The sequence below is a fragment of the Lingula anatina genome, chromosome 6 (genome assembly GCF_051362555.1).
Source record: "Lingula anatina isolate TDL-2025a chromosome 6, LinAna3.0, whole genome shotgun sequence".
In the NCBI taxonomy this organism is placed as follows: domain Eukaryota; kingdom Metazoa; phylum Brachiopoda; class Lingulata; order Lingulida; family Lingulidae; genus Lingula; species Lingula anatina.
In genome coordinates this window covers 23,338,891-23,361,089 of record NC_141772.1, presented here as the reverse complement: position 1 = coordinate 23,361,089, position 22,199 = coordinate 23,338,891, and the positions used below count along the sequence as shown (strand labels likewise).

The 22,199-nt window shown below is 41.1% G+C and overlaps 3 protein-coding genes across 3 annotated transcripts; all 3 read left to right on the top strand.

Moving 5' to 3' along the window:
- The first annotated feature begins 668 nt into the window (after positions 1–668).
- LOC106179260 (uncharacterized) lies at positions 669–19,379 on the top strand. Its single transcript, XM_087015289.1, has 7 exons — positions 669–685; positions 14,129–14,816; positions 15,037–15,169; positions 15,369–15,423; positions 15,612–16,832; positions 17,257–17,391; positions 18,080–19,379. Exons 2-7 carry the CDS (start codon positions 14,137–14,139, stop codon positions 18,529–18,531), a joined length of 2,676 nt encoding a protein of 891 aa, XP_086871415.1. The 5' UTR covers positions 669–685; positions 14,129–14,136; the 3' UTR covers positions 18,532–19,379.
- On the top strand, positions 1,384–8,134 carry LOC147761385 (uncharacterized). The gene is made up of 6 exons (XM_087016305.1): positions 1,384–2,045; positions 2,249–2,381; positions 2,585–2,639; positions 2,831–4,648; positions 5,040–5,174; positions 5,954–8,134. The coding sequence occupies exons 1-6, from the start codon at positions 1,411–1,413 to the stop codon at positions 6,406–6,408; spliced, it is 3,231 nt and encodes a 1,076-aa protein (XP_086872431.1). The 5' UTR covers positions 1,384–1,410; the 3' UTR covers positions 6,409–8,134.
- Positions 9,664–14,026, top strand: LOC147761384 (uncharacterized). Its single transcript, XM_087015292.1, has 3 exons — positions 9,664–9,842; positions 12,081–12,528; positions 13,226–14,026. Exons 1-3 carry the CDS (start codon positions 9,834–9,836, stop codon positions 13,315–13,317), a joined length of 549 nt encoding a protein of 182 aa, XP_086871418.1. The 5' UTR covers positions 9,664–9,833; the 3' UTR covers positions 13,318–14,026.
- Positions 19,380–22,199: the final 2,820 nt, after the last annotated feature.

Genomic DNA, 22,199 nt, shown 5'->3' with positions numbered 1-22,199 from the left:
GGCTTCACGTGTAACCACTCTGGGGCCTGCTTTCTTGGCAAGCCAGTCGTCCAGTTTTATTACGCGTCCATCGAGCAGGCCAAAAGGGTTGTCTTTTGCCTGAGCCCCGACTTTTGGAGAAACCCATGGTGTATGAATCTTCTGCAGCACGCCCTGTGTGCGAAGAAGCTGAAAAACCTGAGGAGTATTCGAGTGAAAGGCTGCAAAGTTCCAAAACACTGGAAAAAACACCGCATTGATCTAGGCAACATTAACCGTGGCCCTAGTACGCTGCAGAGATTAATACGGTTTTTGGCGAAGCCTAGTAAAGGTACTTCTTCTGCACTTTAAATCTTCATTCCATCGTTATTCCACAGAGGTCTGTTTTGTACTTAATTTAAGAAATTAAAGACGGTATATGTATAACGTTTGCAGGATTCTAGGGAAGGGGTTACATTGGTAGAAGTATGGCTTCGCTCCTTATCTATATTATCTATACATACATACATACATTTTTTACATACATACAATACCATACATACAATAAGCCCATTGGGACAACTCTTCCAATCAATTTGACACATGGACTAGGTCAAAAATGTGATATTACTGTCAAAGGGAATCATAAGGGTGTGATATCTTGTCTTAGGTTCGTTGCTATGGGGAAAGACCAGAAGAGTCGTGAGAACAGTGAAACGTGCTATCTGTAAGTATGATATACAAACTTTGTTTGCACCATGCGGTCACCGATAATTTATATTTGCATTTGATCATTTTTTATGCTCGGGTCAGTTTTTTTTTCTGTGGCACTTAAATTGCACATTAGAATAAGCCACCATAATGAGCTATGGCGGTTAAAACGGGGAATTACAAGCACCAGCAGGACGAACCTGTTTATCATCAAGGCGTTTTTTTGCCCCAGTAAAAACCTAAAATATCGTCTGTCAAATCCGAACCGATTTCTGTACTTGATTTACATGTAAGAGATTCTGGGCTTGATCAGATTATATTCTGCAATGCCCTTTAAACAGGATAATTAAAAGAAGACTCGAATACAAGAATGCTTTATGATCTCTTTTCTGAATTTGAAAAATCGCCCCTTTTGACCCCAACCTCCTCCCGCTTCCAAAATGGCGGAACCTTTATAGATATTTTTGTCTGAATTTATCTATCCTTTGTTTGCGTGTTTAAATATTATTCATAAGATAGAAAAATATTTTAAACTTGAGACATTTAAGTATTTTTCAAGTGTGAATTTTTGTTGATTTGTTGGATAAATAGGTATCAAATAAATACTGTTATATTACAACCAATGATGCTGTTAAGAATGCACATATGCTTCATAAATCTACTTCATTTCAAAATTACACGTCTCAAGGCAGCGGCATGAGGAAGCATGGCGCCGCCAGCCAACATTTTAAAAGCAATGAAATGGCGTTCTACTCCAAGGTGGCGGAACTCAAAGTCAGGTGCCATCATCTACCATGCGTATTCAGTGGCACAGTCAGGGAGATGGTTATCCACGAAAGTGTTTGCGATCACATGCAGATATCATGCCCTCACCCTCAGTGTAGCCAGAGCGGACCCAGAGGAGCTCTCCGTGAACATATCAAGACATGCCCGCTGAAAACACAGCACAAGATACCAACGAGCAATAGAAGAGATGGTAAAGCAGGAAAGAGCTTGTTGAAGTGGATCACGTCTCTCTTCAAAGCGAAGCCTGCCAAAGAGAACGACCTGCCCTTCCAAGCCAACCAGCAGTGTCCTGATTTCGTCCCCGTGGTCTGCACCAACCCAGGATGCAAGGAGCTGGTCCTACCCAGCCAGTTGGAGAGACACCTCTCCTTGTGCAAATTTTCCACGGTCACGTGCCCGTACAAGTCTCTGGGCTGTCCCCATAATCTCCTGCATCGCTGGGAGCTGGTGGAGCACGTGGAGAGGTGTGAGTGGGCCTCGTACCACTGCGTCTGTGGGGAGACAATTCTGAGGAAGAGTATCAAGAACCACGAGCCCCTTTGCCCTGCCAGATATACCACATGTCCAGCGTGCAGTAGCAGAGTGGAAAGGTACGTGGACTGCACTTGGTTCTCAAAAACCTGATGGTTCTAAGAAATATGTGTTGATCCAAGTTAAGTTTATGTTGTGTTCTGAAAGGTGGTTATTAATTGACACGAATTGTACCCCCCTTACCTTGTGAAAGTCCCATGATATTTTCTGACATCAATATTTTTGCATTAAGGCATTGAAGACGTCTTTGCCTCTATTGCAGACATGACATTCGACATCACAAACGGTTCCAGTGCCCCAAGACCCCGGTGTTTTGCGAACACTGTTGCTCGTGGGTCACTGCCGGAAAATACCAGGAACACATACGAACTCAGCATGTAGTCTCAGAAAACAAGGTAAGTTTACAACGTGTAAATCTACAGAAAAGAGAAGCTTCTTAAAGGTAGAAAACAGTTCTACTTAAAGCATACTAGTCTTCTTTGTCGATGAATAAAACAATTATTAAACAATTATTATGAAACAATCAATTACAAAACATCTAATGTTTAATGATTTTTGTTCATAGATGTGAGTCTAAGTGTTGTGATTTTTACTTCAGCAATCGTGCATATTTGAAGAAGGTACCGATGTTCAATATAAAGGACCGTCTACGGGTATGTAGAAAAAGGTTTTTGCTGCAATAATATTTTGATAAGCTTGAAACTTATTTATTAATTATTAACCAATCGTGTAGTCTGTTCTTCAGCAAACGTTAAATTCGAAATGATCCTATTCTGACAAAGACACCGCAGACAGTAAGTACTATACGAGCATATTTGCCAAACTGATCCCTTTTTCTTTTCAGACAAAATTCATCAATTCGACGAAAGCTGTAAGTCCGAACCTGCCACAAAGGTGAGACGTTTCACGGACAGCGGATCGTATGTTCCCTGGTCTGAGTTGGAAGAATCTCTCAGCATTCAGACTCAGAAAAAGCCACCAACGAAACATATGAGACGAGACAATTGTTCTGGAACACCACCAGTAAAGACAAGGTACATTGGAACACCATCTATAAAGATGGGACCGAGTGGAAAACCACCAGTTAAGACAAGATCACAGGACAAGGCATCATCAGTAATGTCGGAACTGAGTGGAACATCACCAGTTAAGACAAGATCACAGGACAAGGCATCATCATTAATGTCGGAACTGAGTGGAACATCACCAGTTAAGACAAGATCACAGGACAAGGCATCATCAGTTATGTCGGAACTGAGTGGAACATCACTAGTTAAGACAAGATCACAGGACAAGGCATCATCAGTAATGTCGGAACTGAGTGGAACATCACCAGTTAAGACAAGATCACAGGACAAGGCATCATCATTAATGTCGGAACTGAGTGGAACATCACCAGTTAAGACAAGATCACAGGACAAGGCATCATCAGTTATGTCGGAACTGAGTGGAACATCACTAGTTAAGACAAGATCACAGGACAAGGCATCATCAGTAATGTCGGAACTGAGTGGAACATCACCAGGTAAGACAAGATCACAGGACAAGGCATCATCAGTTATGTCGGAACTGAGTGGAACATCACCAGTTAAGACAAGATCACAGGACAAGGCATCATCATTAATGTCGGAACTGAGTGGAACATCACCAGTTAAGACAAGATCACAGGACAAGGCATCATCAGTTATGTCGGAACTGAGTGGAACATCACTAGTTAAGACAAGATCACAGGACAAGGCATCATCAGTAATGTCGGAACTGAGTGGAACATCACCAGGTAAGACAAGATCACAGGACAAGGCATCATCAGTTATGTCTGAACTGAGTGGAACATCACCAGTTAAGACAAGATCACAGGACAAGGCATCATCAGTAATGTCTGAACTGAGTGGAACATCACCAGGTAAGAACGGACTGGTAGTGACACAGCAAGCAATGTCGGAACAGACTTGGACACCGAAAACAATGTGGGAACTCACTGGGACATCACCAGTAATGGCTGGTCTGATAGAGACACCGCAAGCAATGTCGGAACAGACTGGGACACCGAAAACAATGTGGGAACAGACTGGGACACCACCAGTAATGGCGGGTCTGATAGAGACAGCACAAGCAATGTCGGAACAGACTGGGACACCGAAAACAATATGGGAACTGACTGGAAGATCACCAGTAATGGCTGGTCTGATAGAGACAGCACAAGCAATGTCGGAACAGACTGGGACACCGAAAACAATGTCGGAAATGACTGGGACATCATCAGTTAAGAACGGACTGAGAGGGACATCCCAAGCAATGTCGGAAATGACTAGGAAACCACCAGTAAAAAGGGAATCGACACCACCTGAACTAAAAAAACGTTTAAGCCGTTCAAAGAGTGCACCGTCAGCATTGTCAGAACTGAGTGGGACACCACATGTAAAGACGGAATCGACCTCACAAGTGAGCGGAGGACCGATGAAGTTACAACCCGAATTGAGCCCAAAAGCAACATTTCACTTTGCTGTCGAGCCAAATACTGATGACACTGGGCACATTATGTCAACTCAGTCAGGTAAAATTGGGTCAAAAGAAGATAAACGGCTTAAAAAGAACGTGGACAGCAATACAACTGAAACGAAAACAGCTACACAGCAACTAGAGGGAACATTTGGCAAACCAGGTTAGACCAGATGTTTCTGTTAGAAATTAAAACCTATTGTATCTGTGGAATGAATACTATCAGGAAAGTTAACTTAGATGTAACAAGACACCTTAATTCTCATAATTAACTAATCAATCAATTGAAATTGATTGATGTCATGATAAAATGAGAAGTGGTCACCATCAAAATCTATTTGATATTTAGTTAACCCATTCTCGACACGGCCTGAAAAATTTTATCAGAATTACGTTAGTAACCTTTTGAATTAGGCTGTATACTATCAAACGAACAAAGGCCTAAGGTCGGGGTGTAGTGTTACAGTCTTTACATAATTACAAATTAGAACAGAGATGTTACTTTGGCTGCGCGAAAAAAAATCACGATTATTTCTTCTCTTCTCTCTTGTTAGATGGTGGGAAATTATATGGCCTGGCCACCAAAGAGAACCTCCCTCAAAATGATGGTGCACAAAGACGTGGAAATGCCAACGCAGTTCCTTTAAGGAGGCGCCGGACCGTCAGCGAAAATGCCCAGGAAAAGGATGGTAACGACCCATATAATGACATGTTAACAACCGAAGTTGATTCGCGGATTAAATATTGTTGACCCATTTGAAATATTGCCGCATAATCCTCGCGGGGTATCTTTTCAGTGTCTACTTGTAGATGATGCCACAGGCTTTAGAGTGGGATGGGCGTGTTTGATCCCGGGATTCTTTAGTCCGCGAAACAATTGGTTGTGAGAACGGTCTTAGACACACTGAATTAATATGCGATTGCATGGGATATGTAAATATAAAGTTAGTCGAATGAGTCATAATGTTCTAATCATCAGAATGCATATATACATACACTGGTCAATAGAAGTGTCACCCCCTAAATCAGAGTAATAAAAGTAGGCAGATCTTGGGCAGTTATAATGCCTGGTCTACTTATGATGTGACTAATGAGTATAAAACCGCTATACTGCTGGTCTTGTACATGTACAGCAAATGTCATTACTGTCTTCCTCCAATATGGCAAGATACAGGCAATTATCTGACGGTTATAGGCGTCAAGTTATTAACCTGAGGAGGCGGAATATAAGCAATGTAAGAATATTGTCCAGTGTGTGTAGTTCATCGCGGCTTGTACAGGAACTATAAGCTGCAAATTAATTCCTTCTTGTTCAACATTCAAATTCACCGAGATTCCCTTTCACATGTGATAAATGATATGAAATATTTTGAATTTTTTCTTTTGATCTATTAATTAAGTAATTCATTTGCTTATATAAAAGCTGTCTCAGTTACATGTACTTTAGTACACGTAATGAATTTTTCAGACAAGTCAATTCGCGCCTTTCTAGACCTTTGCAAGAGGAAACTATGGGCTCAAGTGGAAGAGCTGTGCCCCTTTAATTTGGAAGACCTGGTCGATTGCCTTTTTGGTGGATACTTGATTAGCAGAGAAGAAATGATGGGATTCAGAGACTTTGCTAGTAAACTGCCCGTCTACAAACAGTCGCCGAACAACGCCCTCTATCGTGCCATTGAGGTCTGGAATAGTGGGTTATTCGGGATAATTCAAGAGGTTGCCGAGTCTTTCCATGCAGGATGCATTACGTCAGACAAAGAATGTACATGTCTTTCTATCATCCGTGATAAGTATTACAAGTTGAAAAGGTCACGAAATGCTAAAGGAAACGGTCCTGGTGCCCATCCATCCAGCGGGACCGGTTCCCCGACGCTCGCGATTGGTAAGTTGTTTTACCTGGATTCGAAAACTAAGTTTTTTTAATTTTTATTTATTTTTTTTAAATTAAGTTGGGGCTTGGGGTGGGTGATACAACAGTCTAGTCCCAATACAGGCCCGTATCCAGGAGGGGTTGGGGGGTTCGAAAAAAAACCCTTTTTGGGAAAAAGGTCCACTCTGGGTAAATTTGATCTAATTATACTAAGGTTTCATGACAATAGGTCCACATTTTTAGAAAAAAAAGAACCCCCCTCTTGCAATTGCTGGCTACGAGCCTGCAATACCTCCCTCTGAGAAAATATGTAAGTTATGGGATGACCGATGCATCTCACACAATACACATACTGTACATGACGGGTGTCAAAGACAGGCTGTCGTGTCGCGATTCCCACCAGAAGCAGATATAGAACAATTAAAATATTGTTACAATTAAAAGGCCCCACAAGGACAATATGAAGTGTATATGTAATAACGTCTTAAAAATAGAAACACTGTGAAATATGTGTATTCCAAACAGTACTAAATGTCTTGTTATTGAATGTTTGAAGTGTATTACTAGCAGCATTATGTATGTAAAGGTTTTTAGTGTGGATTAGCATGTCCTTATTGTAAATTTTTGTTAGGTCATATCCTTTTTGTAAAAAGTGTGCAAGAATCAATTAATCGTTGTATTTTTTTTTTACTTCAATATAGCTGTGTGATTATGTTAATAAGAAAGGCTCATTTCGATAATCAGCAACGTTATTCTTCCAACATGTACAGTTACTGATTTTTAATGTTTATTTATTAATTTATAAGATTATTTTTGTAAAACTTGTTGCAATGTCTTTGTTGTTTGGTGTCTGTATATTTGCCGACCTTAAATTCTAATCAGAAAATAATGCAGCGGGTTTGATTTTGAAGGCTGCCTTTCGTTTATTGGGGTCTCCATGAATTTTGAGAGGTACCTCTAAAGCCGATTTAGCATAACTCAAATATATCAGTTTGGATTTTCGTAATTTGTGGACGGGGTTAAAAGAAATGTTCCAAACACCGTTTTTAGTTGCACAAAGTTATCAATATCTATGATAGAATATTTCTACAGTCTTACAAGAGCTGTTCTGGCTACGCATCTTACAAAGAAGTTTATGTAAAAACATTGCTATTGTTTTTAAGCTTTTACAGAATATGCGCCAGGTTTCCTCGTAGAAATTATTCATCAGCGCAAACAATATAGGCCAACTAGAAACTCTTTCATTTTATACTTAACCTGTCCTAAAAAAAGAGAGACATTGTAACACATTTTATGAGGATAAGGCTTTTACTATTCATGCACCAACATAACGGAACTATTTTATGTTGGAGCTGAGAGTGATGTCGACAGATTTTTGGTCTCTCTAAAAATTCATCTTTTTCAAATTTTATTTGTGATGGTTAATGTGTTTAAACCTTTAAACTACGTTTGTGTCATTTTGTATTGTAATTTTTCACAGGTATTTGCTCTTTGTTTTCCAACGTTTTGGAACTCTTTATATTAGACGTGACGGTGATTATGACAGATTTTAAGTCTCTAAAAATTGATCATTTTCAAAGTCTTTTAATGAGTAATGTCTATGAACCTTTAAACTTAGTTTGTGTCATTTTGTTTTGTAATTATATTGTGTTGTGTCTTTTTTATATTGTATTGTGAGCTAAAAGTGAAAATGACAGTTTTAGCCTGTCTCTAAAAATTGATAATTATCTAAGTCTTTTTACGATTAATGTCTTTAAACGTTTGTACTTAGTTTGTGCCATTTTTTGGACTGTTATTTTTTAAGAATTTTATATTATATACCGGTGACCTGCACTGACATATATTATATTGGAATGCACTTTATAAGAAATAAATATGATGATGATCATTATTATCATTATTATTATCGCGAGATAATGGCAGGATTCACATGGAGATGGTGTCATAGACACAGTTTTGACTTCATACTGACAGTGAGTTTTCTGCGTTTAGTTCTGCATTTATCTTGAACAATAGGCAGGTGATCGAACGAAAGAACTGAGCATTTTGTAAAAAACGCTTGGTGAGAACATTATTCAATATATAAGTACTTATTTTCAATCTCTAGATTAGTGATCGATCGATTGGTTGGTTGGTCGATTCGTAGATTGATAAATTTATTGATTGATTCTTTTATTGATAAACAATTCATGAAATTTGACGTCTATGAATATCCGTAGGTGCCCCCAAGTGTTGGCCGTCTTTTTAAATTGTCCGTGCTGGCCTCATAAGCAGCCCTCAGTCTAAACCGATAACCGGATGGACGCGCCCCGTTCGTGTCTTCCTCGTATTTCAAGGACCCGAGAACAATCCACTTGCTTTGTTTGCTTAAATATCTGTCTAAAGAGCAAGTTGATCCTATAAATATTTCTGCTGGAATCTTCGGATTCCCTGTGTTCCCTTTGTTTTTCAACACACAAGACACGTCGAACTTGCAACCGTATAAAGTAAACACCATAGCCCGGCTGTTGTTAGCGACGAAAGCGTCCGACGCGTTCGCTGTGGAGTTTAGAAAGCGGAGGCTGGTGCATCCAGTTCCATTTGGGTAACACCCGATATTGGCCACTACTGTCTCATTCCGTATACTGGTTTCCGACACTTGTCTCAATTAGATTGTCATCAGTTAAAAGTAAAACATTTGTTTTCTGTGGCCACGTCGTTTAAAGTCAACTCCATGGGATTTTCCCGAGGAAATAAACAATTTTCTGATACCCGTGATTCATTTATCTATCCTTCTCTGAACTTGGATTCTGCCGTTAATTGAATTAGTTTTAAATGGTTGGCCAATCATTATAACAGTGACCATCGCCTTATATGCTCCTATGTAAATATCAACATCAAGTACGACCCAGAAAGAAGTATTTAAGGGGTTAAATCGTTTTTAAGGTGTAAGGTTCTAATAAGGTGCTCTAGGTGGCAAAAATAAGCATATGGGGAATTTTCAGACCAATGGAGTGTACCTTTAATTTATAATTTCAAAAGAACAAATGAGAAAAAATCTTTGAAAGTGTAAGAAGCAAAAAGAGACTGCAGGCAATTTTCTATAAAAAAAGTAAATCTTTGTGACCCCCCCCCAGCAAAATACATGTATCTTTGCCAGTCAATATACGTACCACTTGACCTGGCTCCACTTGTCACACATCTGCAGCATGGAAAATCCGCACTCTGTTAAATCTCACAAACGGGAATTCCCTGGCTATATTTGCATGATCTATTATTAGTAACAGGAAAAATCCCCACTGTGATTACCAATTATGTAATAAAACGGCGTCACCTGACAAATTTATAACTGTACAGTCAACTAAGTCACCCAGACAGTGTGAGGTTTCTCATTTAGACAGTAAATTATTAATGACAATCGAAACTATTTACACTGGGGATCGAAGGGCTGTCCATAGTGAGTGACGGGCCTAGACAAGAAGACGCCAGACATCGGGACATGCAAGGGGTAAGAGATGGCCTTTACCAAGGGCACAGATTGATTTTTCACTTGTGTTCACAGATATGCTGGTTAATTTCTGACACTTTTCTCTACTGTTCCGTTAGAGAAACTGTACATGAAATGCACATATTAGAGGGTAGGTAAGAGATGGCATACGGAAGTTTCTCGTGTTCTGCCAGTCACAGATCACCTTCTAGTATTTGAAGCTCAGGAAGCGGTGCAAATCCCGTACACATTTGATTTAGGTGTTCGGTTTTTAAATAGTTAAATTTGTTGAATTAGTCAACACTGATTTTGCTTAACAATCAAGATATTTAAAATATTATGTTTTTGCAGACATTTCATCTACTTCATTCATCAGTGATTTATCAGTAGACGACAAGTAAAATGTAACATGATGCCAGACAATGCAGGGGCGGATCCAGGATTATTTGAAGGGGGGTCTGCAGACGCGAAATCGATCCTCACCCCCCCCCCCCCCTTTGGTTTTTTACAGGGTAAACGGTACCATTCGGTACGGTTTAGAACTATGATTCAGCTAGTCAAAACACTAATTTAAAGAGGGGACTATTGGTGTGATTTTTTTTTCAGAAATTGCAGGGGAGGGTCAGGACCCCCCTGACCCCTCCCCCCCCCTTAATTCGCCACTGCAGTGTGACAATTTGGTAAACGAGCTCGACCCACGTTACTTAGAGAAAATGAAAAAAAATGCACTTTTGTTTAAATGCAAATAAAACATGCACTGGGTATTGTTTTGGTTAATACACTTTGCATAGTAACTGATCTCAGAAAAAAAAAACTCAATTAGTGCTACTGGACTTACGTTTTCAGATGACCCTAAAGCCCCCTTTACACTAGACGGCGTCCAGCAGCACGGCCCCATTTGAGAGTTAAAAGAATTATAATATTTTACGTGCCCACAACTGGCCGATCATTGAGCATTCATTCTGATACAAAATCAATGCTCGTACTTCCTTATTAAGACCACAGCGATGCCAAATTTCATGGTCGCAGAGAGGACGCAGAAAGGAGGCCGTCCAGTGTAAAGGGGGTATAACTGATCAGTGGATTTGACATTTCCATTCCCAACCTCACCTCCATAAAAAAAACTGGCTGAACCTAAAATCCATGCTTCTTAAACATATTTTAAAAAAACGGCCGACATTTCGTCTATAGATCTTATCTCTCGTTAATCAACTTATAAATTCGTTTGGCCTTAGCAAGGATCCTATGTAGACAATAGGCGTAAGTGAAAAGTGCGCTGTGCCGCACGTCCCGTTATCTCCAGCTCTGATTGTCCATTTAATTTAACCTTTAACCAACAATTTCGAGATTAAACATTCATCCGAGAAAAGCAGATAACATTTGTGCCTAACAGGAAGCATATATACATTTACGGTACAGCTGAGTAGGAGGATTAGCAAAGTGAAAGTGTGGGGGTTGCTGTTCGCCAAAATTTTCTTTTGAGTTTAACAGAATATTTTATGACTGACTTTATTATACATTAAGAAAATAACCGTCACCCCCCACCCCACACACACACACCTCACCCTTCCATCCCTGTTTCCTAAACTTTTGGCTAATGTGGTTGAAAAAAATTGTGTGAGGTGGGGGAGGGGGGGGGGGGGGGAAGGGGGAGAGGGTCTCTCTCCCCCTTCCCCCCCCCCCCCCCCGGACTGATGATGGATTATATTCAGTCCGATGAATCAGCTGAGGAGGGGCGTATTATGTTGGGCTGTCATCTTGGTTGGCAAACACACGGGAAGTCAAAGAGTCCCGGCTTTCACGATTATGTAGGCCCTACTAGAACCTAACCTGAAGCTTTAATTAAATGATCAAAAAAAGATTAGTTCAGTAGCTGGGTAAGATTTGAATGTGAAAGTGCACTACCAATGCTCTCTTCTTATTGATGCCTGTGAACAGAACACTGAGTTACAAGACACGGCAGTGTTTCTAAAACTCAGGGTTTATAGGCAGCTATGAGGAGGCACACACACACACCCTCCATCCCCACCCCACCCCACCCATCTCACCCTCATCCTCCTCGGAACCAGTCCCCGACCTCGTTTCTTCTTGGGATATCAAAATGACCCCAACGCCACCTTAATTCGGAACATTTCTTTGCCGTTGGTGCCGTGGGAGGACAGGATGAATTTAGGGTTGTCACATGACAATTTATATAGGCTCATATTGAGTGACAAACAACAGTGCCACATATTACGTTTCCTATCACTTACATTGTAGGGGAGAGGAAGAACGATGCCCACGCCAAAAGTGAAACCACCGAGATTAAGGCAACACAGTCACCATGTGTTTTTCGCCCATCACGAGGAGGAGGACTACCTCATTACGCCCGTCGTTGACGTCCTGGAAAAACTTGGCTTCACATGTAACCACTCCGGGGCCTGCGTCCCCGGCGGGTGGGTCGTCGAGTTTAATCACGCATCCATCGAGCAGGCCAAAAGAGTCGTCTTCTGCCTGAGTCCCGACTTTTGGGGAAACCCATTGTGCCTGAACCTGTTGCAGCACGCTCTGTGCGTTAGGAACCTGAAAAACCTGAGGAGTATTCAAGTGGAACGTTGCAAAGTTCCAGAAAACTGGAAAAAACTTCAGGCTGATCTAGGCAACATTTACCGTGACCCTACTGGTACTGTCCAGAGATTGGTATGGTTTTTGAGGAAGCCTAGTAAAGGTACGCCTGTTGCTTTGTGCCCCTCTTCATTTTAAGTCACATGAAACAGGTATGTTTTAAACAGCGAGATGTAGATTTTCACCCTTTTACTGACAACCATGAATCCTACCATAATGCAAAAGGACGGCACTTTTATCTTCATTCCATCTAATTCCAGAGAGGTCTGTTTTGTACTTAATCTTGGACATGATAACGAATTATTATCGTTATTATGTCCAAGACTTAATTTAAGAAATTAAAGACGGTATGACGTTTGCAGAATTTTAGGAGAGAGACTACAATGGTAGAAGCATGGTGGCGCTCCTTATCTATGCATGTCAACTGCCCTTCGCCCCCCCCCCCCCCCCCCCCCATATACTCCTGTGTTATATCACTATTGTTTGGGTTTTTACGTATAGAGAGTACACCTTGAGCATAGACCTATCAATAAGCCCATTACCATTGGCGGGTCCAGGTGTATTATCTGACAGTCTTCCAAATTATCTTTGTTGATATATCCTCTATTTTTGACCGTCTTCCAACAGAAAAAATTAGATACCTATCAATGTAAACTTTAAAATCTGACCGTCTTTTGGAAGACCCTAAATCCGCCCAGCATTAGGGACACAACTCTCCCAATCAATTTGATACATGAACTAGGTCATAATGATATTACTGTCGAAGTGAATCGATAAGGGTGTGTTATTTTGTCCCTTAGGTCCGTTGCTATGGAGACAGACCAGAAGAGCCGTGAGAAGCACGGCGAAACGTGCTATCTGTAAGTATGATAAACAAAATTGTGACCGATAATTTGACATTGTATTTGTATTTCATCAGTTTGTGTGCGCTCGGGTCAGTTTTTGTGAAAAGTGTTTTAGTTTTACATCATACCTCCGGGGAGTAGCCGTTTGATTGTCACTGTGTAATTTCTCTGTGGCACTTAAATTGCACATTAGAATAAGCTGCCATGATGAGCTATTGCGGTTAAAACGGGGAATTACAAGCACCAGCATGACGAACGTGTTTATCGCCAAGGCGTTTTTTTTTCTCAGTAAAAACGTAAAATATTGTCTGTCAAAGCCGAACCGATTTCTGTACTTGATTTAGGCCCTACATGTAAGAGATTCTGGGCTTGATAAGACGATCAGATTATGTCCTGTAGTGCCCTTGTCTGGATACATGAACCTATAAGCACGTGAAATTCTGCTGAAATCAAAAACAGCCTTTTTTTAATATAGTGCGTTTTCTATGATAAACTGGCTTAAAGTCACTTGCCACGTTTCAATATTTAAACAGGATAATTAAAAGAAGACTCAAATACAAGAATGCTTTATGGTCTGTATTCTGATTTTGAAAAATCGCCCATTTTGACCTTTGGCCTATTCAGACATTTTTTTGTCTGAATGTTCAGCCTTTCTCCTCTCTATCCTTTGTTTGCGTGTTAAAACATTATTCATAAGATAGAAAAATATTTTAAACTTGAGACATTTAAGTATTTTTTTTCTGATGTGGTGGATAAATAGGTATCAAATAAATACTGTTATATTGCAATCAATGATGCTGTTAAGAATCCATATTTGCTTCTTAAATCTACTTCATTTTCAAAATTACACTTCTCAAGGCAGCGACATGAGGAAACACGGCGCCGCCAGCCAACTTTCCAGAAGCATTGAAATGGCGTCCTACTCCAAGGTAGCGGAACTCAAAGTCACGTGCCCTCATTCACCATGCGTGTTCAGTGGCACTGTCAGGGAGATGGTTATCCACGAGAGTGTTTGCGATCACGTGCAGATATCATGCCCTCACCCTCAGTGTAGCCAGAGTGGACCCAGAGGAGCTCTCCGTGACCATATCAAAACATGCCCGTTAAAAACACAGCACCAGACACCAGTGAGCAATAGACGAGAGAGTAAAGCAGAAAAGAGCTTGGTGAAGTGGATCACGTCGCTTTTCAAAGCCAAGCCAGTCAAAGAGAATGACCTGCCCTTCAAAGCCAGCCAGCAGTGTCCTGATTTCGTCCCCGTAGTCTGCACCAACCCGGGATGCAAGGATCTGGTCCTACCCAGCCAGTTGGAGAGACACCTCTCCGTGTGCAAGTTTGCCACGGCCACGTGTCCGTACAAGTCTCTGGGCTGTCCCCATGATCTCCTTCATCGCTGGGAGCTGGTGGAGCACGTGGAGAGGTGTGAGTATGCCTCGTACCACTGCATCTGTGGGGAGACGATTCTGAGGAAGAGTATCAAGAACCACGAGCCCCTTTGCTCTGCCAGGTATACCACGTGCCCAGCGTGCAGTAGCAGAGTGGAAAGGTACGTTGACTGCACTTGCTTCTCAAAAATCTGATGCTTCTAAGAAATATGTGTTGATCCAAGTTAAGTTTATGTTGTGTTCTGAAAGGTAGTTATTTATTGGCACGAAGCTGTACCCCCCTTACCTTTTGAAAGTCCCATGATCAGTTCTCATGTACACTGCATACATCAACATTTTTGCATTAAGGCATTGAAGAAGACCTGTTCACCTCTATTGCAGACATGACATTCGACATCACAAACGGTTCCAGTGCCCCAAGACCCCCGTATTTTGTGAGCACTGTTGCTCGTGGGTCACTGCAGGAAAATACCAGGAACACATACGAACTCAGCATGTAGTCTCAGAAAACAAGGTAAGTTTACAACGTGTAAATCTACAGAAAAGAGAAGCTCCTTAAAGGTAGAAAACAGTTCTACTTAAAGCAGTCTTCTTTGTCGATGAATAAAACAATTTTTAACAATTATTAAGAAACAATCAATTGCAAAACATGTAAGGTTAAAGTGATTTTTGATCATGGATGTAAGTCTAGTTGTTGTGATTTTTTCTTTCAGCAATCATGTATATCTGAAGAAGACATCGGTGTTGAATATAACGGACCATCTGCAGGTATGTTGGGCCTAGGTTTCTAGTAATATTTTGATAAACAAGAGAGCTAATGATTGATTAACATCCCATCGTGCAGTCTGTTCCCAAGCAAGCGTTTAATTCGAAACGGCCTTAGTCTTCCAAGGATACTACAGTCAGCAAGATACAACTTTGTTTATATATAGAAACTGAGCCCTTTTTTCTTTCAGACAAAATTCACCAACTCGTCGGAAGTTTTAAGTCCGAAGCTGCCTTAAGGGAGTGTCGTTTCTTCGACAGCGGATCATATGTTCCCTGGTCTGAATTAGAAGAATCTCTAAGCATTCAGAATTGGAAGAAGTCACCAACAAAACAAGTGAGACGAGGCAATTATACTGGGACACCATCAGTAAAGACGGGACACATTAGAACACCCTCAACAAAGACGGGACTGACTGGAACACCACCAGTAAAGACAGGACACATTAGAACACCATCAACAAAGACGGGACTGACAGGGACACCATCAGTAAAGACAGGACACATTAGAACACCATCAACAAAGACGGGACTGACTGGAGCACCATCAGTAAAGACAGGACACATTAGAACACCATCAACAAAGACGGGACTGACTGGGACACCATCAGTAAAGACAGAACCGACGGGGACACCACGAGTTAATACGGGACTGAGTGGGACATCACCATTTAGTACAGAATTGACTAGGACACAACCAGCTAAGACAGAACCGACTAGGATACCACCAGTTAGGACAGAATCGACTGGGACACAACCAGCTAAGACAGAACCGACTGGGACACCACGAGTAAAGACGGGACTGAGTGGAACACAACCATTTAGTACAGAATTGACTGGGACACAACCAGCTAAGGCAGAACCGACTGGGACACCACGAGTAAAGACGGGACTGAATGGGACACAACCATTTAGTACAGAATCGACTGGAACACAACCAGCTAAGACAGAACCGACTAGGATACCACCAGTTAGGACAGAATCGAGTGGGACACAACCAGCTATAGCAGAACCGACTGGGACACCACGAGTAAAGACGGGACTGAGTGGGACATCACCATTTAGTACAGAATTGACTGGGACACAACCAGCTAAGGCAGAACCGACTGAGACACCACGAGTAAATACGGGACTGAGTGGGACACAACCATTTAGTACAGAATCGACTGGGACACAACCAGCTAAGGCAGAACCGAATGGGACACCACGAGTAAAGACGGGACTGAGTGGGACACCACCAATAAAGACGGGATCGAATGGGACACCACCAGTAAGGGCAAGATTGCAGACTGAAGTGACCCGAAAAGCAACATCAGGTCTTGCTGTTGACGATAAACAACGTGAAAAACAAGTGGACAGCAATACTTTTGAAACGAAATCTACCACACTAGAGGGCACATTTGGCGAACCAGGTTAGAGCAAATCTCAACTGGTGTTTTTGTTAGAAAAAATATTGTGTATCTGTGGACTGAACAGTATGAAGAGAATGAGTTAACATGTAATAAGGCAGCTCATTTCTCGTCATTAATTAATTCATTAATCAAAATTGATTGTTTAATCAATTAACGGATTGGCACCAAAATCTAATTGATTCGAGTATATATGCAAGACCATTAATGGCCCGGGTAAAAAAATATGCATCAAATTTCCCTCAGTAGCTTTTTGTCTGTATATTAACAAACGAAGGCCCAAAATTAAATTCCTGGCGGAGGTCAATATAGTTTTATGTTTGAGTTCAATATTACAGTTCTTGCACAGTCACAAAATGCGACAGGGACGTGAACTATAAGGGTCTTAGGTTTTGCGGAAAAAAAAACACGATTATTTGCTTTCTAGGTGGTAAGAACAAGCAAGGCCGTGCCACCAAAGAGAACCTCCTTCGAGGTGATAGTGAACAAAGTCGTGGAGTTAACGAGGCAGTTACTTTAGGAATGCGCCGTCCGGTCAGCGAGAGTACCCAGCAAAAGAATGGTAATGTTGCCTTAAACTGGGTTCCCATCGGTCCATCCCCACGGGGTCCCTCGCTAAATTGCGTTCAGCCCAAGCGGCTTTGACGTCTGGGACGCCCGCTAAAGCTACTAAACGATAGTATGTTACCCCCCTATCAGCCTCAGCAGGCGTGACAGACATCTAAGCCGCCTAAGTTAAGTGCAGATAAGCGAGAATCCCGTCGGAGATAGTGCGATCCCAAGTTAGTACGATAGTATCCGCGTATGGTCTCTTAGACACACTGTATGTTTGAATGTATAATGGTAGCATAAAGTTGGTCTGATTATAGTCATTGGCCGCATTCAGAAGAAGTTGATCTGCGGACTGACAGGGGTAAGCTTTATAGTGAATCGGCCATATTTGATCCTCGGATCTGTTAGTACGCGGATCAACTATTTTGGTTTTGAATGCAGTCATTCTATTCTAATCGTGAGAATACATATGCAGTTCATGGCGCACAGGGACTTTTATCTGCAAATTTGATTGAAATACCTTCTTGTTGAACATTAAAATTCACTTGAGTTTATATTGGCTGTCTCTTTTACAGGTGATAAATGATATGAACTTTTTGAATTCATTTTGTTATTTCTTTTTTAGCTATTTCGTAAGCAGTCTATTTGTTTATATAAAATCTGTATCAGTTGCCTATGCACACTTGATGAATTTTCAGATGAGTCTAGCAGATCAATGTGGACCTTTATAAAGGCCTTTTTGAAGTGGAAACCAAGGCCTCAAGTGGTGGAGTTGTGCCCCTTTAATTTGGAAGATCTCGTCCATCGCCTTTGTGTTGAAAGCTTGATTACCGAAAAAGAGAAGACGGATTTCAGAGACTATGCTAGACAACTCGCCGTCTACAAACAGTCGCCGAACAACGCCCTCTATCGTGCCATTGAGGTCTGGAATAGTGGGTTATTCGGGATAATTCAGGAGGTTGCCAAGTCTTTCCATGCAGGATGCATTACATCAGACAGAGACTGTCTTTCTATCATCCGTGATAAGTACTATGATAAGTTGAAAAGGTCACGAAATACGGAAAGAAACGGCCCTGGTGCCCTTCCAGCCAACATGACCGGTCCTCCGCCGCGCAAGATTGCTGAAGCATTGTTCTTTAAAACGCTGTGATAAGTTGAAAGTGGTCGTAAATCTACGGCTGTTACAATCAAAGTCAAGCGTCTAATGACATTACATATATTTTAAAAGAGCAGCGTGTTTTTTTCATAATTATTATTGAAAGCTGCCCTCTATAAACCAAGGACATCCTTGCATTAACCGAGCTCTCCGAAAATGTCATGGATTTTGAGAACCACCGGAATTCAATTCAGCATCACTCTTTACGGGTATAGTTGGACCATCGTAATTTGAGGACGTGACGGATAAGAACTGCTTTTATTTCCTGTAAGGTCAACAGAACAGAGGGTTCATAATTATTAAGCACATTACACATTGTATACTGTATACAGACATGACTTCTGTCAGCCAGAGTTTCTTGTGCCTGATTTTGCATTTCGACAAGAGGCAAGTGATCGAACCCAAGTACTGAATGTTCTATGAAACGACGATTTTTTTTTTTTTTTTGCTGAGAATAATTATTTTTAATATAATAGTGCTGTTTGTCAAATTCGATTGATTCATTCATAGATTGATAAATTCATTGATTTATTTAATTATTGATAAACTATTAATGGAATTTCGACGGCTATGAATATCTGCAGGCAAACTAAAATCAGGGCTTCGTTATGTCTCAGATGCGTATAAATCATTAATGAAACAATTCACCCCTTTGCAATTTTGAATGACCTGTAGACGGATTCATATGTACTCTTATGGATAATAAATAGCATCCACTTTGTTGGAAAAGCCCAGTCTTCAAGCATTTTCCAAATCAAAAATAAACATTTGGTCTTAAATTTGTGTCGCACTATAGCAAGTCTCAATGAAGGAAATGTCATTTTAATAAAAAAATGCCCTTTTAATATAAAATATTCTACCTATTTTACAGCAACTAAATAAAACTGACATGCACCAGAATGTCGTAGACTGATGTTAAATAAAAAACACAAAAGTTAAAAGATATTTCATATAAATAACAATAAAAGGCGCCATAAAAAGCCACGACACATTTGTCCATAGTTTACACGACGCAAGCACCTGTGATAATATGAAGCCGTCTTCTAACACACAGTTATCTCTGTTTACTGCCGCCATAAAAGACGTACTTGGTGTCATAAACACGCCGACAGCGTCTTCCGTGACTGTCTGAAGTCAATAGTTACATTTTCTCAGTAGGGGCTATAATACTATAAAAACGTTTTTAAAAATCCTCAATGTAAAAAGTAGGTGTCAAACACTTTAAGGTCACGGTTAGGTATCATGTTTATATGTATGTATCTTCCCTGGGATGACGCACCGATTGAATACGGTTACTAATGTTTCCAAATATAAACAAGCTAAAATATGCCAATACTTAACATGGAATGTAAGGGAAAAAGTTTTTTTTGGGGGGGGGTTAATACATGTAATTTACATCATAGATCCAATTATTTAAAACTAAAAAAAACACTTAAACAGTTTTAGGAATTAAACGTCCCGCAAAAAACGCCGCCGTCAGCACCAGAACAGCATACGCCCGCACCCCAGCGGAGGTAAGTGCGGACTGGCCACTACAACCTCTGTCAGCGACAACATACTTGAGGCTCGGACAGTATCGGTCAATGTCTTTGGGATCTTTCCCTTCTGGTAGCTCGGCACGGTGCCCACAGGTGTTGGCCGTCTTCTTTAAATTGTCCGTGCTGGCCTCATAAGCAGCCCTCAGTCTAAACCGATAACCGGATGGACGCGCTCCGTTTGCGTCTTCCTCATACCTCAAGGACCCGAGAACAATCCACTTGCTTTGTTTGTTTAAATATCTGTCTAAAGAGCAGGTTGATCCTATAAATATTTCTGCTGGAATCTTCGGATTTCCCGTGTTTCCTTCGTTTTTCAACACACAAGACACGTCAAACTTGTAACTGTATACAGTAAACACCATAGCCCGGCTGTTGTTAGCGACGATAGCGTCCGACGCGTTCGCTGTGGAGTTAAGAAACCGGAGGCTGGTGCATCCCGTTCCATTTGGGTAACACCCGATGTTGGCCGCTACTGTCTCATTCCGTATACTGGTTTCCGACACTTGCCCGTACAACACAGAGTCAAGGATGAATATTCCCGCATCAAGGCTGAGCGAATTAATGTCATCCACTGGCAGTATGTTTAAGTCTAATGGAGGGTAGCCTTGGATGGTGTCCTTAAACCCACCCCGGAGCCCGCACTCCCCCGCATACAGCGCCCCGTTCGTCATCTCGGCGTTGCTAACACGTGCGCTGCACAGGTACGCTGAAATCAGCAAGAATGCACGTTTGAAGTTGTCAGGTGTGAAAACGCACGCCATCTTGAAAGTGTGGTGTTCGACAATACCTGTGTATGGCATTTCATCCGATGAGTCAGAGCCATTAACGTGACATTGATAGCGTATTCGACCCATTTCTCGCGCATAGTGGCCAAATGCAATTATAAGGCAGCAGCCTGGTGAACAACACACTGAACTAGGAGCAGTTTGAGTCTTTGCAATAAACTCTTATAGCGTGCCTTGTGGTCAACGAACAAAAGGCTCGGAATCGAAGATGTCACATACCCTATCATTACTGTCACCCAACACGCACCGACCTCACATATCTGCAGTGAAGACTTCCCATCTTTCACGGAAATCAAAGATGTGAAATTCCATATGATGTATCATATTGCCCCCCCCCCCCCCCCCCCTCTTACTAGTACATCTATCACGTACAAACTACACAGGTCTCGTTAACATTGTAGTACATTGCTTAACGAAAATGTGTTTGGTAGTTATTTTCAAGGTACTGTCACTCGTATATAGCGTATAGTTTTTTTGACTATATGTTAAAACTATACTTTAAAACGCATGTGAAAAATTGGCCTTACGCAGAGAAACGCAAAGGATCCGTTAGACGTTACCGTATAGCCCTCTAGTATGCAGGCAAAAGAAGATAAATGTTGTGAGCATGTTCAAATACAAGTCCATGCGCTGTTTAATATGCTTATTTCTTTGCGTTAAAAAGAGGGCGATTTCTCTCGCTGACAGTTGTGCGTGTAATCGATTTTACATGCGACATTCATGAGCACCTCTTTACGCTAGATGCCACAGGGCCTTTACGATGACACTAAATGCGAGTTCACACAAAGACTATTTAGGAGCGGAAGTCGGAAGACGTTTTTAAATGACTATAAGTGGAAAACAGCGAGGGCAATCGCCTAGACAGGAGCCGGTTCAGAATTTTAGACAGGCTTTTCTTCATCGTTGCTTTTTTAAAAATTCAATTCAGAAATGTAAATTTTCCCTTTGTAAATGTTGCATTCATGATACCAGCTACCAAATCCTAAGACTAATTTTAACCGCCTTCCGGAAGACGCGGCGAAATTGTTTTACTCCCACCCGTCTTCTCTTAAAACTCGCCAGATGCAATCGCGCCGGATAATAACATTTCATATTTTCCATTCCGAACAAAAAAATGTTCAGGGTGCGACTAAATCGTTCAATAATTTACAGATTTAGTGAGAAATGCTGATCTGAAATTCAGTATAAGCATTCAAATCACCGCCATATTTCATACAAACCCGCTGTTTGTACAAGCCAGGTTAAGGAAAATTATATAGAAATTACTTTTCCATCCACGTAATAAACAGTTTCAAATATTTAATCTAGACAATCACAAAAATGTTTTTATCTAATATAA

Bases quoted from the DNA above. Each gene is read 5' to 3' on its own strand.
- LOC147761385 (XM_087016305.1), top strand. From the start codon at position 1,411: ATGGCGTTCTACTCCAAGGTGGCGGAACTCAAAGTCAGGTGCCATCAT. The intron at 2,382-2,584 runs GTAAGTTTACAA...TTTTTACTTCAG, and splicing joins ATGTAGTCTCAGAAAACAAG to CAATCGTGCATATTTGAAGA. The intron at 5,175-5,953 runs GTAACGACCCAT...TGAATTTTTCAG, and splicing joins AAATGCCCAGGAAAAGGATG to ACAAGTCAATTCGCGCCTTT.
- LOC106179260 (XM_087015289.1), top strand. From the start codon at position 14,137: ATGAGGAAACACGGCGCCGCCAGCCAACTTTCCAGAAGCATTGAAATG. The intron at 15,424-15,611 runs GTATGTTGGGCC...TTTTTCTTTCAG, and splicing joins ATATAACGGACCATCTGCAG to ACAAAATTCACCAACTCGTC. The intron at 17,392-18,079 runs GTAATGTTGCCT...ATGAATTTTCAG, and splicing joins GAGTACCCAGCAAAAGAATG to ATGAGTCTAGCAGATCAATG.
- LOC147761384 (XM_087015292.1), top strand. The intron at 12,529-13,225 runs GTACGCCTGTTG...TTTGTCCCTTAG, and splicing joins TTTGAGGAAGCCTAGTAAAG to GTCCGTTGCTATGGAGACAG.